Source organism: Cryptomeria japonica, unplaced genomic scaffold (assembly GCF_030272615.1).
Source record: "Cryptomeria japonica unplaced genomic scaffold, Sugi_1.0 HiC_scaffold_182, whole genome shotgun sequence".
Classification (NCBI taxonomy): domain Eukaryota; kingdom Viridiplantae; phylum Streptophyta; class Pinopsida; order Cupressales; family Cupressaceae; genus Cryptomeria; species Cryptomeria japonica.
Window position 1 is genome coordinate 91,501 of NW_026729004.1, and position 15,189 is coordinate 106,689.

The following is a 15,189-nucleotide window of genomic DNA, read 5'->3' on the forward strand; positions in this document are numbered from 1 at the left end:
GAGATTATCCTACCCGAGCGTAAAAAGGTTTTCAAGAAAGACGCAATATAAAGCATGCATGGACGGTGTTTGTGTCAACATCCAAGAAAATTTCCTCTTTTACCAATTCTGAGACGGCTGAGAAAAATGTATATATTAGTTCCTTTGAAGAAGGCCATCGCTCCAATAAAGTCTAATCGTTTCCACATTACTAAATTAATGGCGGTGGCGAGAATATGAGGAAGAATACGTCTAAGGCAGGAGGTAAGCTGATCTTCAGATAAGCATATGCAGCAGAAGATAGAAAATTTCAACGATAATGAAAGAATGGTGAGAATACATCTGCGGTAGCAGGTGAGATAGCCATATGCTGCAGCAAGACTTACTCTGACGTATCGAAAAGAGCAACAACTCTGGAAGTATATTATTATAATATTACAAGGATTGGTGATTTAATATACGGAGTGAAGATGAATTAGTCATAAGGTTTGGGCTATATAAAGCTTGTAATGGGCTTGTAACACACATTCATATCCTTCTGAGCTCTTGTACTATCTGCGTTTCTATTATAATGGCTAACCGAATGATTTACTTCACACTGGGACTTTTTCTGTTGATATGTTGTTACAGCGACAGGGTCATGGCAGGGGATTCCGATCCCTTGCAAGATTTCTGCGTTGCAGATGAGGAAAGCAAAGGTGAGTAAAAAACTTTATACATAAACAATGGTAATGATTTGCTTATTAGACGAGTCGAGTTAGTAATAGATTGATTTGATTTTGCTTTAAACAGTTTTGGTGAACGGGTTCGTTTGCAAAGACCCAATGCAAGTTTCAGCAGACGACTTCTTCTTCCGGGGACTTGGGCAGGCAGGGAACACCGACAATGATGTGGGCTCCAACGTAACGATGGCGAACGTTAAACAGATACCAGGCCTCAATACGTTGGGAATATCGTTGGTCCGCATCGACTACGCAGTGGGTGGAATAAATCCTCCTCACACACACCCAAGAGCCACCGAAGTTCTTGTTTTACTGGAAGGCCAGCTTCTTGTGGGTTTCATTGACACCAACAACAAGTTTTTCAGCAAAACGTTGGAGAAGGGAGATGTGTTTGTGTTTCCAAAGGCACTTGTGCATTTCCAGCAGAATGTGGGGCATGAAAATGCGGTGGCCATATCTGCATTGAGCAGCCAGCTTCCGGGAGTTCAGACAATCGCCAACTCTCTGTTTGCAGCGGATCCTCCTCTCCCAGATTCCGTATTGGCCAAGGCCTTCCGCATCACACAGGAAGTTGTGGATTACATTCAGAAGAAATTCGCATAAGAATTTGCTGTGTTCTATCAAACAAAACAATCAAGAGGGGACCAAGTCTTTCCCAAATTCTTTTTCCTTGCCGTTCAATAAAACAATCTTTCTAGAGTTATTGCCGTCCTCTTCTGCTATTCATAGCATCTGTTTTGAACATGACTATATCCTCCGCATATTCCAAAGATGAAGGATTAATTTGAAGCATCTGAAGGCATTTATGAATATTTTATACAAGAGCATCCTTGTATTAGGTATACATTCATTTGCAACATGTTAACAATATATTCTTTAACATAAATATTGCAGGAACAACAACAAACAAAGTGCTTGACTTGGATAGAATGAGTAACACTATAATTCTTGCATGCCAATCTGTCAAGGGTGTTCTTTAACATAGTCTTAACCTCATTTTAGCTCTGACATAAAAGGTGAATGGTTTGGAAGTAGGAAATAGTTATTGGGAAATATAATTAGTAGTTGTTCTTCAAATCACCCTCACAATCATCCAATGCTTCAAGACTCCCCATCAAAGAAGTCATTCCAGAAGGTTAGGGACTCTCCTCAAGATAAGAATGATTGCTCTAATAAATGTAGTATACCTTCGATGGAATGCAACACGGTTTCATTATGTCTAAATTCCAAGAAAATCCGTAGAACTAGAATATCCATTGCATCCAATATCGCAATATTTGATCGGGGATAATATGATAACCTTGACACATATCACACCTATTCTTACATCAATCTACCTACATAAGGGTTATGATTGAGGGGCCTCTTGTATTAAACATTTCTAATAAGTTGGAATGACATGGAAAATCTAAGACAGTGAAGATAGATTATTGATAATAACACAATTCATTTACATGGTGTTAATTAATTTATGGCCTCCCAAAATAAGCTTTTCTAAATCTCCCCTAATTCATTCCTACGTTATAATAAATATGTCACTGTGGATGTTATGTATGAAGATCTAAATACTAAAGGGAAAAAGGATAATGCTCATGTTGATTTTAAAAACTTTGTATGTAATATTAAAAATATGATTAGTTGAAAAATTTAGCAATATATTACCTTGCTCAATCATAAACTCCCAGATCGGTTACAAAAAAAATTCCTCAAACCATTTCCTCCTTGTATAAGCATTTCTATAGATCATCAAATATGATAACCAATAATTTAACCATAGGTTTCCTATCAAAGCAAATGCAAATCTGCATATGTGAATAAGCACAATAGGATAGGAAAATATTGTTGTCGTAGGCCATGTATGTTTCATGCTGGAAAAATATTATTGTTGCAAGCCTAAGAGGTGCATAAAGGAGCTCCTTGGATCCATGGATATGCAGGTGTAAGTTTGAGAAATATGTGAAGGCGGAAGGATATTTTCATATTGAAGCCATTTGCTAATTGATATGAGGAAGACAAAAGTGTCGTCATATTGAGAAGTTGTCAATTACACTGTAATGAAGAATAAGATAATAGATATAACTGATACATTATCGGTGAGATATGTCAATTTTATAATCTTCTATTTTTCCTATGTATTTTTAGGGCTTCAAATGAATAAAGCTTCATATATAGCCCCTCTAGCGATCAGTTCATTGTGAAGCTTAAAAGCCTCTTCCGTCATGCCTTGGATGTCTATACCTCAAATAATCTAGTAATATGAGAAGTTTCATTGCGCTTGCATCCATCTCCAACTGTATCGATCAATATATTAATTATCAAGCCCATTCTACATTGTTCACATAGATAACAAATAAGGCTATTGTAAGATGACACATTGCTCTGATAGATTGTGCTTATGATCTTTTCTTTAGCATGTCTAATGCCACATATGTGATCCCTTGCCTACGCAAATAGGGAGTCAATGAGGTATAAGTAATTACTTGATCATGTTCCACGAGGATTCTATTTATTCACCGGGTTTCTCGTCTCTCTATGAAAGATTCGCACGTCAATCATATGAGTCCTGCAAATAGTGGTGGTTCGGGAATCTAAATAGATTTAAACACTAGCACAAATAATTCATGACATTCACTAAACCTAGGGTTCTCTCTCAAGGTCATTGTGGTTAATGGTACACCAAAATAGAATAATGTGGCTTTGGTTATTTATGTACAAGATTCAAGTTGGGAAAATCCAAAATATTGGAAAATGTAGACAAAATGCATGACCCAATGGTGAGCAATATCTCCGATATTTTTTATGTTTTGCAAGAACTTGAGTTATTGTTCATTATTTGAGTAAGTGGTCTTAATAACATGCATCCAAATAAAAGAGAGTGATTGCAAATTCTAGAATTGAGGTAGATCTTCAAAGGAAAGGACAAAACAATAGTGGACATGTTGCATCGAGTTGAGCCATGTGTGACCTTAGATATCCAAATTTAAAAAATGTAAAAGAGACAATTTACATTAAATGATATAGAACTCTAGATAACCAATAGATTTATTTGACTCACAAATTTGTCATTGAAGAGGTTTTAGGTCAATACAATACAACTAATTCAGGTCAATAATCTATTGTTGCAAGTCTTTACAAATATGATGTCATTTCCTATCACCGAGTCATCCATAGGTGATCATTCCTTTGGTTTTAGCTTGACGATCTATCTAGATCACATACCGGTTCCATAATTTGCATCGTAAGATCTTTTATATTGGTTCCATCATTCTAATATATCTCCACTTGCACTAAAATTAGGAATCCCCATTAAAAATAGGGTTTTAAGGAAATATATTTCAATAGAACATGCTCTATCCATATTGTTGACACAAATTTGAGTCAATCATTTCATAATTTTTTCACCCTCAAATCCAAAAATATAAACTGGTGATAAATTTTTACAACCTTTCGAAAAATATAAAAATATAAGAAAATCATGTGCTAACTGACTGAGGAGAAAATTTATGAAAACCCCTAAAATTGTAATGAGTTACTCAAAATGAATTCAAGTCTAGACTTTTGGTGGATCAATGTGCCCTTGTTTAACCACCTAGAATAAATAAAAACAACAATCACTGTTTTGCAACACTAAGAGTGAATTTTGTGGAACCCCTAAGTTCACAATAGCTACCTCAAATATGCTAAAAATCAATATTGTAATAGACTGGACAAGTTCTTGATTGAAAGCCTCTATGAATTATAATTTTCTTTTGTCAAATCGAGAGAGATATGAGCTTCACATGTTGACCTTCTTAATTGATATACAAAAATAGAATAATGCCTTGAGGTCCGATAACAGTTTATAATATTCCTTATGGAAGAATTCGCTACATACTATATCTCCAAGGGACTCCAAATGCAATGTCGTATTCAACACATGTCTTTGCAATGACAATCGTGTCCTATATCTAGAACTCCTAGCAATATAACTGAGGTGTAAACCACTAAATTCATCTAGGCCTCCTAATTATCTAATATAGCTTATGACCAATTATAACTAATTTAAGGTATGTGTACCACATGTTGGCATATGCATTGAATAATATACATTATAATATCATATCCTTGGCTACATAATATATTTCGCATACTCCAAACAATATGATTTGACAAGCACTTTATAATAGTAGAGGAAATGAAGATAAACAAGGATAATGAATGAAAACATATAAAGTTGCTATTATTAAGACCAATATTCGAAATCTTCATCATGCTTGACTGGTTCGCCTACATATGAACTTGATCTACAGAAGATGGGGATGTGTAAATAATTTTCTCTACAACTAGATGAGCCTCATACAAGACAAAAAGATGAACAGTCTGGAGAGATCTTAGATTGATATTACTTTAGTTATTGTGTGTTAGATGTGTTTTAATTCCTCTAGATGCAACTTAATCACGCACTTGTAATTATACATATACCCGTTCAGGTCATGTCCAAATAAATAATTTCATTGAAACATCTATTCTCATATTGGTGACATGTAGAAGATGATTGTTGCAATAGTCAAGCATGTGGATTAAGCGAGTCTTCCTTATAATGCAAGCTAGTGAATTGTGAGCGTTCTAGAAAAGGTCCAAAATGTATTTGAAAGGTCATTAAGCATTTGGCTTGTAAAACTTCTGAGATGATAATGGACTAAGCACCTCACCTTTTCAGCATTTTTTTATTAGGATAAAACAAGTTTTGAAGGGGCCCCAAACCCCTTTACAAACAGAGGGTTTGCATTGAGAAATGGACCAGACTACCTGACAGTGGACAACAGGTTTTAAAAAGGACCTGAAACCTTCTGGACTTACGTGCATCCACCAATCAAAATATGAGCATCACAAAACAGGATGGCACAACCATAAGCTCGAAAACAACAAACAAAACATCTCAAAAAACGGAGAACGAGGTTTTTTCTGGCACCCTCGGCCAACTAGAAGCGTTTTCCTAGGCTCCCTCAACTTGTAATAGATTCGTAGGACCACATAAAGCCACAAAGACCAATGCTAACCAAAAACCAACATTGGCCAAACTTGGCCCTTGAAAACTGCTAGCATCCATCCTGTCCCTACAAGAAACAAAAAACATGGGGTTTTTCTGAGCTCCCTCAACCACCGTGGGTTTTATCATGGCTCCAAAAACCATATGCTTTAAAATATGCCATACTGAGAGAAACTTTCCCAACAACCAACTCTCCACCTCTATAGGAGACGCACAAGAGTCAGCAAGAACATCGGCATCAACATCCTTACAGCCAAGAAGAGGGGCCCCATCAACACCCCAACGACACTTCCAGGAAACACCAGAAACATCATACTCCACCTCAATAGGAGACAAGTCAACTCCAACTACATCCATCTCCCCCTCAATAGAAGGGAACCTTCCACAGAGAATCCCACGGACCCGAAAAAAACAGCACTCCAAAACAGCCCAACTCGCAAGAAACCAAACAAGCAGACCAAAAACATCATGTGTTTCAAGACCGATACACAGAGGGAACTGCCCGAAGCCCATTCGGAAGGTAAATAACACCTCAAGGACCACCAAATAGTTACATGAGCCACAAGAATCATTATACTCTTTGTGGCACTATTGGTCTTGTGGATTTAGAGGAATCACATTATTGCATGGAACATAAAAGGGTGCGAGGATAGCATTGTTGGTATTTATGAGAGAATGTACACAATTTCAAGAGAAGTGAAATATGAAGATAGAACCAAAAAAAAATTCCTTCATATCAATGTTGGCTTCAGTAGTACCACATTTATATCAACGTAATATGCAATATTTTGTACTTAAATAAATATTGGTTTCCGTGGCATGTTGAATTATACCATCCCGTAAATTAAGTTAAATATCAAAATGGAGGAAACAAGATCATAACATTAACCAATGCCAATGACATTAGGAATAAGAAAAGGCCTAGTTGTTATCTTTAAGGAAGAGCTAGGAACTTAGGTTCCTTTTCCTTTTGTTGCGAGGGATTGAGATTTTTTCTAAATCATGAGAATGAATCTAAATGGCATTGATGCATGAATTAATATCTGTTCATTTTGAGAATCTTTGTTACCAATTTACATAATCAAATAAAAGGAGTATAGCCATAATTTCCCAGTTTTGGCAAATGAGGCTCACACATTCATTTTCCTAATTGTTTGCAGCTCACAAGTATGCAAGCATCTCCCATGCTAGACTTATCAAATTCCTAAGACTTGGCTCAATTTTTGCAAAGCCAACTGAGAAAATTCAGATGAAAGTAGATATGAGAAGCATTATTTCAGTACAGCCACTTCAACCTTTCTAATGTGACAAGATTTTGGAGTCCTATTTTTAGAGGACCTGCGAATTGCAACGAATGTTGATCTACCAGGTATGTCACTTTCAATAAGATATGTAAAGTAGGAAAAAAAAAAAAAAAAAGGGAGTTAATTATATATTATTTTTAAAATATATTTTGGGGAAGAAATATATTGCAGTTAATGTCACCATGAAGCTTTATGCCTGTACTTTTTATTTGATACGTACAGAACAAATTCACTTTTTTAGGATTTGGTTTAAGTCTGGTCTAATATCAATTTTCTAAAATTTTATTAATCGCACATAGCAGCCCCGACATGCTTAGCGGTTACATGAACAATGGTTAAAAGTAAATGATATGTTGTAAATTGTGGTGTTTGCAACCTAGATATAGAGATTGGTAGTTAGAATGAAACTTTAACAATTTGCACATGATTGGAAATGGCATATTCTAATACCACAACGAAGATGTAATCTGTGAACCTTACCCTTCACAAATTGAAACTTGTAAATAAAGAAATGTGTAGCTGTACAGTGATAGATTAACAAAGAAAGACAAATCATAATTTCTAATCTATTTTTGAATTTGGCTCAAATGATCGAATCTGTGAATGCAAAAAAATTTATGTGAAGTAGATTGCTAGAATTTAATTGGAGATCTTTGGAAAAAAACAAATTCTTATTTTAACAGTTGAGTATAACTGATTACAACACAAATTACCAACCAAGTCTTGCATTGAAGAGTAGGAGCTCTTTGGTAACACTTGCAATGAAATATTCAATTATTTCCAATTGATATTGCATGCAAGCAAGAGAAATTTGGTATACTTGGAATGAAAAGTTAATTATTTTGAATCCACATTGTATGTAATCAGTTCTATTCTCATTTTTTGATTACTACATATGCATTGTGCCTCATGTGTATGTCGGTATGTAATAGTAGGGGGATATGTGAATATCAACAAGGCAACAAACCCTTGATACAACAATGAATGGGAGGCCCTTCTGACCGTCATCTCCAGTGTTGATTGTTTCTTTCTCTATCATTAGCCCATGAAATTTATATATTTCTAATGAATACACTTTAAGGGGAAGTTGGTAGAACCCACCTTTATTTATTTGGATCTCAATGTGATAGAATTATTTCGAGTGCAACTAGTCATCTCATTGATAAATTTTCTAGCATGAGGCATGCAGATGTTTGAATGTGTGGGTTGAACAATTGGACTCTATGAAATCAATAACATAGACCTATAAAAGTTGGTGGTAATACGAGCATACCAATTTTTTCTAGTATCGAATTCACAAAGAACAATCATGCCAAATCCATTCATTTGAACACCTATATTGAGGTAGACTTGATAGGATTTTACATTCTTCAAGATTGTGGTGTTGCATTCTATCTTGACCGTTGCAAGATATCTCATTACTATGTGAATGGTCTGCTAGAAAAATCATAGAGTCTTATATATCATTTCAATTGAACTGGTGGAGAACCAATTAAATATGTGTTTCTCTCAGATGTATTTATATTTCAACTATTCTTAATTCACATTCAATTCAATGATCAAAGATAAACTTTTTAGCAATGAAGTTTTAAAATTACTACTAATTATATAAGAGTTTTATGGGAGCTCCTCAATCAACAATTTGAGTGGATGGCATACTGGGTTTAGGCAAGATCTAGTGATCACAAGCTACGCATATTTCTAAAAATCTGATGTGATTTTAAACTCTTAATGTTATTTGAGTGTCTCACAATGGATGCACATGTTAAGGTTATAGTTGACAGATATTTGTTAGGTTTCACAAATTATTACGTACTTTTCCACAAATAAAGTGTTGCAACATTTTCTTTCTAAATTCTTTGGATTAAGGTGGAACATTGTCAACTAAATTTCACTATGAAAGAGTATTGTTATTGATTTGAGAATAATCTTGAACATCTTGATGTAGAGTAGATATATCCTAGACTATGAGAGGTGCATGGTTGACAAAGGAGTACATATTCATGTAGAATTTAATGAATGACAATATGGATTAGATGGGAGATATCGTAGAGGTGGACCTGGAAACCATGCGATTAGAAGGTAGCTTTCACACAAGGAGGTTTAAATTGAGAACCATGCCATGTGTCAAGAGGAGAGGATAAAGGAGATGGCTTTGGGATGGGAAACAACGTGCTAATAGTTACTAATAGTTAAAATTCCCATGTTTTCTCTAGGGTTCAAGTCAATTGGTTGGATTGATTCACAACAACAAGAACCTATGGGGCACACAAATGGAGCTAAAAAAATTTGGGGCTCTGTTAGAGGTAAACAAGCCTAGTTTCACACTTGTTGTACAATTGTATCATGTAGATTACAAAATTGGAATTCGCAAGGCTGATCTAGAGGCCTCGCATGACATATTTGTGTGGTGCATAATTGATATAGATAGCATTGAACAACTTGATTTTAAGGGAAAAGTACTTATAGGTAAGAGGTAATTTGAAAGATTCATAGGAGAAAAAGAGAAAATTCTATAAGATCCATCATTGCTTGTATTTATTTTAAAAGAAATGGTGAAGCATGCTATAGAAACTAGGTTTTGTCTATTGTTAATAATAATTTGTACATGTATGCTTTATTGAAATCAAAAGGGGGAAAATTGTTTTTTTGTTAAAACTTATTTTTAATTATTGAATTATTTGATGTTAAGGAATAATTAAATTTTTAGGCTGTAATGTCGTAAATCGCATACATTCGCAACTTCACCTACGTTTTGTGTGTACTTTGGTGTCCATTCGCTTAATATTTTTGTAGGCTCATTTTAGTACTTACATAAGCCTTCTTCTTTACCAAGGTGCTCAGGCCGCATTTCTCATGGACATTGGTTTATGTCACCTTTGCATTAGTCCTATATTTTCTTTTCTCCCAAAATTTTTGAACGTATATTATCTAGATACGACTTTTTCACACGGACATTTGCACATCATGATAGCATCCTACAAAAAAAAATATGCAAGCATTTCTAAACAAAATTCAACTTTTTGGCTTTATAGGGCAGTTGCAATGTTTCGAGATGAATCTAAATGAATCATCAGTATTTTTTCATTCCCCACTCTCTTTATGAACCTTTCTTTTATTTGGCCTGCTCTCTCTTGGCTCTCTCTTTCTCTCTCAATATCTCACACGCTACTCTTAATCTTTTCACGCTACTCTCACGATATTTGTAAAAAGTTGGATTCTGATGTCTCTAAGTAACTCCATTTAGTTTGATTGATTCGCATTAATCAAAATTTAAAGACCTCCCACCGAGGGAGCTAGAGGATGATGGCTCTTTTGGAGGTAGAAAAAAGTAGTTTCATAACTATCACAATCGCCTAATGCAGATTCTAAAATTGGGGAATTGGAATGGTGATTTAGAGGATTCACATGAGATAGTTGTGAGGTACATAATTTATTTGGATAGAGTTGAACAACCGAATTTTAGGGAAAAATAACTCATAGAGAAAAGGTAATTTGAGAGATTTCTTGGAGAAAAATAGAACTTTTTATAAGATGCATGTTTTTACCTTTTTTCAAAAGGAATGGAGAGGTAGTCTATATAAATTCGGTCTTGCCTATTGTCAAATAACAATGAGTAGTTTCATCCTTTAAAAATTAATAAAATATATATTAAAATTTAGGTTTTTAGTTTGCTGATTAAACTTTCTTTAATTATTAAGTTATCTGATATTTACGAATATCAAAAAAATTATTTGAATTACATGAATTTAAGTAGTCGGCTATGACTGAATTCGGATCAAGATTCGAAACTACTAGTTGTGAGGCCCACCCTTTGGTGGCTTCGATATTGGCATTATTGGACCATGATTGAATTCTAGGGCTGTATAAGTTTTTAAAGTTATTAGTATTAACACATGATGATGTTATTAGAATATGTCAAATGTGGAGTGCATCTGTAGAGCAGTTTGATTTTTATATATGCATATGATGAGGACAAAAATTTTGATAGTTAATTAGGTATTTTGATTTCCATGTGATTATAGTGGGTTAATTGATGCTTTGACTTTATAAACATGAAATTCATCTATATCGTGAATTATTAAATTATCAAATTTATTAGAAGTAGCACCCTGTCGGGTTTATGCTTCTAGAAAGGAGCACTTGGTTTGGATTTTGATAGCTACCTTTGTTCATTTGAAATAATATTAGAACTGTTATAAAATGAAGAACGATTAAAGTTGAATGTAAATCTTGACTGTGGATTCGCATGGTCATTGAAATATCCCAAATGTCTAGTTGGCATAAAAGTGCATGTAGCATATTTGAAGTTTTAAAATCTCTGATCATGGATGCTATCACTTTTTAATTCACAAAAAGGAATGGACTAAAGGGATGAGATTATTAAAGTTGTAAGATTCAAAATATTTATTACCTTATTGGGCTTAGTTTTCCTCCAATGATTATAATCCTACTAAAGATGGCAAAGCTCGAAATATGTTAATAGTAATCTAATCGTGTCGCTTCTTCCTTTTTTGAGAAAGTCCAACTTTTCCAAAAGATTTGTGGGTATAAAAAATTACGGAAATCGATATGAGAAAATATTAGAGTTGATCAACCTATGAGCTTCTGAAGAAGAACAACATGCGAAGGATTTGTGAAGTTGGAGGGGTTTCAAATTAATTCATGGCCATGTAGAACGGCCACAATCTACTTCTTTCAAAGAAGTTCACATTCTCTAAGAACCTGAGGGAAGTGAAAATGGATGGGATGAGTTCTATTGTAACTTACAAGATGATAGAAAAGGATACTGTAATCAGTTGCTAGGGGTGAAAGGTTAAGAGAAACCATAAATATCAGGACATCCCTAGCCTACATCAAGGCTTAATATACTACCTTCACCAAATCTATTTGCATAGAACCTCTCCTATGCTCTAATCTAGCCTAATTTTGGTATCAAAGAGATCAAAGTGAAAGATGGCTTCAAGAGCCCTCAAAATTACCAAGAAACCCCTTAGAATTTCTAGTGGTTTTGGAATTGCTTCCACATAAGCATTCAATCTCCCTAAAAATTCCCAAAAGGGCAATTCCCATATCGAGAAAGATAAAAAAGGGAATGCCCTAGAGATAAAGAGCTAAAAATTGTGTCAAAAGAAGATAATGTTAACAGTAGACTGCATGTAGAATTACAATCTCTCTTGGGATACCAATTTGAAACTGCGGAAAGAAGTAAAGATAAAAAAGAAAAACACATTAAAAATCGAAAAAATAGAAAAGGCAAATCTAAAAAATGAAAGGGTAATGAAGGAGAGTAAGAAGAGGAGATCGACATTAATTGTGGTAATTAATATCCAAGACAAAGAAATTTGAAACTAAAACGATGACACATATATGATAACTAACACTTTGAAAGTGATATTGTACTCAGTTGAGGAAAGAAAAGGTCAAGTATTTGACCTACCTACAAAATATTTCACTTTGGACCTATCCCTTAAAGACGTCTCCAAATCATAGTATCTTATCATCGTGGAGGAGGAGGACTTGGAAACCAGCTTGGCTTCCATAGCACCAGATCCCACCCCGCTTATTTAAACTTCACAAAGAAACAAGAGTGTTAAGCATGGTGAAGAGGAGGATAACGATGACTATGAGATGGAGGTAAAACAAGGTAGACTGAAAGAGAAAACAAATTTATTGGGCAATAGAGATTCTCAATTTGGGGACTCAATTTTCCATTTTCTTGCTATCATTAAGGACCTAATGGATTTATTCTATGACTTCTCGACCTATTTGGCTGAGTATCGCAATAGGCATAAGTCTAGGGTGGAACAAAAAAGGCATAAAGAAAAAAGAAATTGAACCAAATATGGAAGGTGAAAAGAGGCAAAGAGGGTGCTACTTGAGAGAACTAGAATTCAAGACTAAAATTGGTCATGAAAGAGTTTGATGCTCTTATGAGCCTCCATAATATGAAGTCTACATAGTTTTTCGTGGTTTGTTATTTCGGTAGTGTTGGGGTTGTGTTGGTGCAATAACTTGTTTGTTATTGAGCTTCTCTGTTTTAATATTCTAACTTTGGGCATGGGACCCTCTTCCCACCTTATCTAATCAAAAACAAATTTTTTGTACACTTTTAATATTACAAATCAATGTTAGATGTGGTTAAAAAACATTAAAATATAGTCAGGTCATAGTATGATGTTGCATTGGACTATGTTGGTAGTGAAGAATTAAATTGTTTACGAGTTTATTTTTATCAAATGAATTGTGGAAACCTCATATCTTTAATTAAATTGTTATCAAATGTATGATTATGTGTGTATCTTATTTCAAGTTATATTGGAAATAATTAATTTTTTTATTTGAGCGTGTAGGAAATTTTCATAGCTAATATAAATTGGAGTTCCCTAAGAGAATCCTAGTCATTTTCAATTCCTAGTGAAGCCTTGACCTTAGTTAATGATAGGGACTAAGGTCTCTGATTTTAGTAATTGTTGTAATGTGATGTATTTTGTGTTTTAAATATAGTTTTATTTTATTTTGATATTTGAGTAATTTAGCATTTGCGTCCAGCGGCATCCTTATGGAAAGATAGATTTCACACTGAGTAGGTTTTTGAATGACTTTCAAGTGTTTGTTTCATCTATTTATAAGTGTACATAGACCCATACTGAAACACTTAGGAGATGGAGGTAAAACAAGGTAGACTGAAAGAGAAAATAAATTTATTAGGCGATAGAGTTTCTCAATTTGGGGACTCATTTTTTTCATTTTCTTACTATCATTAAGGACCTAATGGATTTTTTCTATGACTTCTCGATCTTTTTGACTGACTATCGCAATAGGCATAAGTCAAGGATGGAACAAAAAAGGCAAAAAGAAAAAAGAAATCAAACTAAATATGGAAGGTGAAAAGAAGCAACGAGGGTACTGCTTGAGAGAGCTATAAACAAAGACAAAAATTGGTCATGAAAGAGTCAAATGCTCTTATGAGCCTCCATAATATGAAGTCTAAATATTTTTTCGTGGTTTGTTATTTTGGTAGTTTTGCGGTTGTGTCGGCGGAGTAACTTGTTTGTTATTGAACTTCTTTATTCTAGTATTCTAACTTTGGTTGTGGGACCCTCTTCCCACCTTATCCAATCAAAAACAAATTTTATCTACACTTTTTATATTACAAATCAATGTCAGATTTCGTTAATAAACATTAAAATATAATCAAGTTATAGTACGATGTTGTATTGGACTATGTTGGTAGTGAAGAATTATTCTTTTATCAAATGTATGATTATGTGTGCATTTTATTTCAACCTATATTGGAAATTTATTTATTTTCTTTGAGTGTGTAGGAAATTTTCATAGCTAATAGAAATTGGAGTTTCCTAAGAAAATCCTATTCATTTTAAATTCTTAGTGAAGCCTTGACCTTAGTTAATGATAGGGACTAAGGTCTTTGATTTTAGCAATTGTTGTAATGTGATGTATTTTTTTTTTTAAATATATTTTTATTTTGTTTTTATATATGAGTAAGTTAGTATCTGCGCCCAGTGGCATCCTTATAGAAAAAATAGGTGTTATGTTGAGCATTTTTTTGAATGATTTTAAAGTGTCGGTTTCATCTATTTTTGAGTGTATTTAGGCCCATAAAGAAACACTTATGAGTTGGATACCTTTTTGGGAATTAGTCCGTGGGATTTTGCCATCATTTGATCTTGTCCAAGTCTCTTAGAAAAAAGGTGTCGAAAGTCTAACTTGCGGGTGACAGTAAGTAAATTACCACTTTCAAATCCACTCCAACAATTTTGTGAATGGTGCTTCCGCATGCCTCACACATATGAGTGGATCCAAAGGATCCTATTGGGGAAGAGTATACAATATTATTCCTCTCATCCCAATGCTCTCACACGTAGGAGCATTTGTGATATCCACATACCCTTAGGTTTTGGTGAGAAGGGGTTAGAGGAGGTGAATGAGATCAATGTGGTACCTCCTGACCAGGGGAGGGGAGGCCATATGACACATATTGTATATACCATTCTAAGAGTCTTTGTATGGCTTATTATTTTATTTTTTGCATCTTTCTTTTTGGGATTTTTTGGGAGGCCTTGTGGAAGGACTCAAAAGAGTCTTTGAGAAATTTCTATCAAACCCTCCTCATCTATTAAGGAAATATTTT

At 34.4% G+C, this 15,189-nt stretch overlaps 1 protein-coding gene across 1 annotated transcript; it reads left to right on the forward strand.

The window, feature by feature from the left end:
• The first annotated feature begins 619 nt into the window (after positions 1–619).
• On the forward strand, positions 620–1,304 carry LOC131057727 (putative germin-like protein 2-3). The gene is made up of 2 exons (XM_057991888.1): positions 620–677; positions 772–1,304. The coding sequence occupies exons 1-2, from the start codon at positions 620–622 to the stop codon at positions 1,302–1,304; spliced, it is 591 nt and encodes a 196-aa protein (XP_057847871.1).
• Positions 1,305–15,189: the final 13,885 nt, after the last annotated feature.

What these genes read in the sequence shown, in the direction of transcription:
- LOC131057727 (XM_057991888.1), top strand. Translation starts at nt 620, where the DNA reads ATGGCAGGGGATTCCGATCCCTTGCAAGATTTCTGCGTTGCAGATGAG. An exon ending in TGCAGATGAGGAAAGCAAAG is followed by an intron (nt 678 to 771) that starts GTGAGTAAAAAA and finishes TGCTTTAAACAG; the next exon opens with TTTTGGTGAACGGGTTCGTT.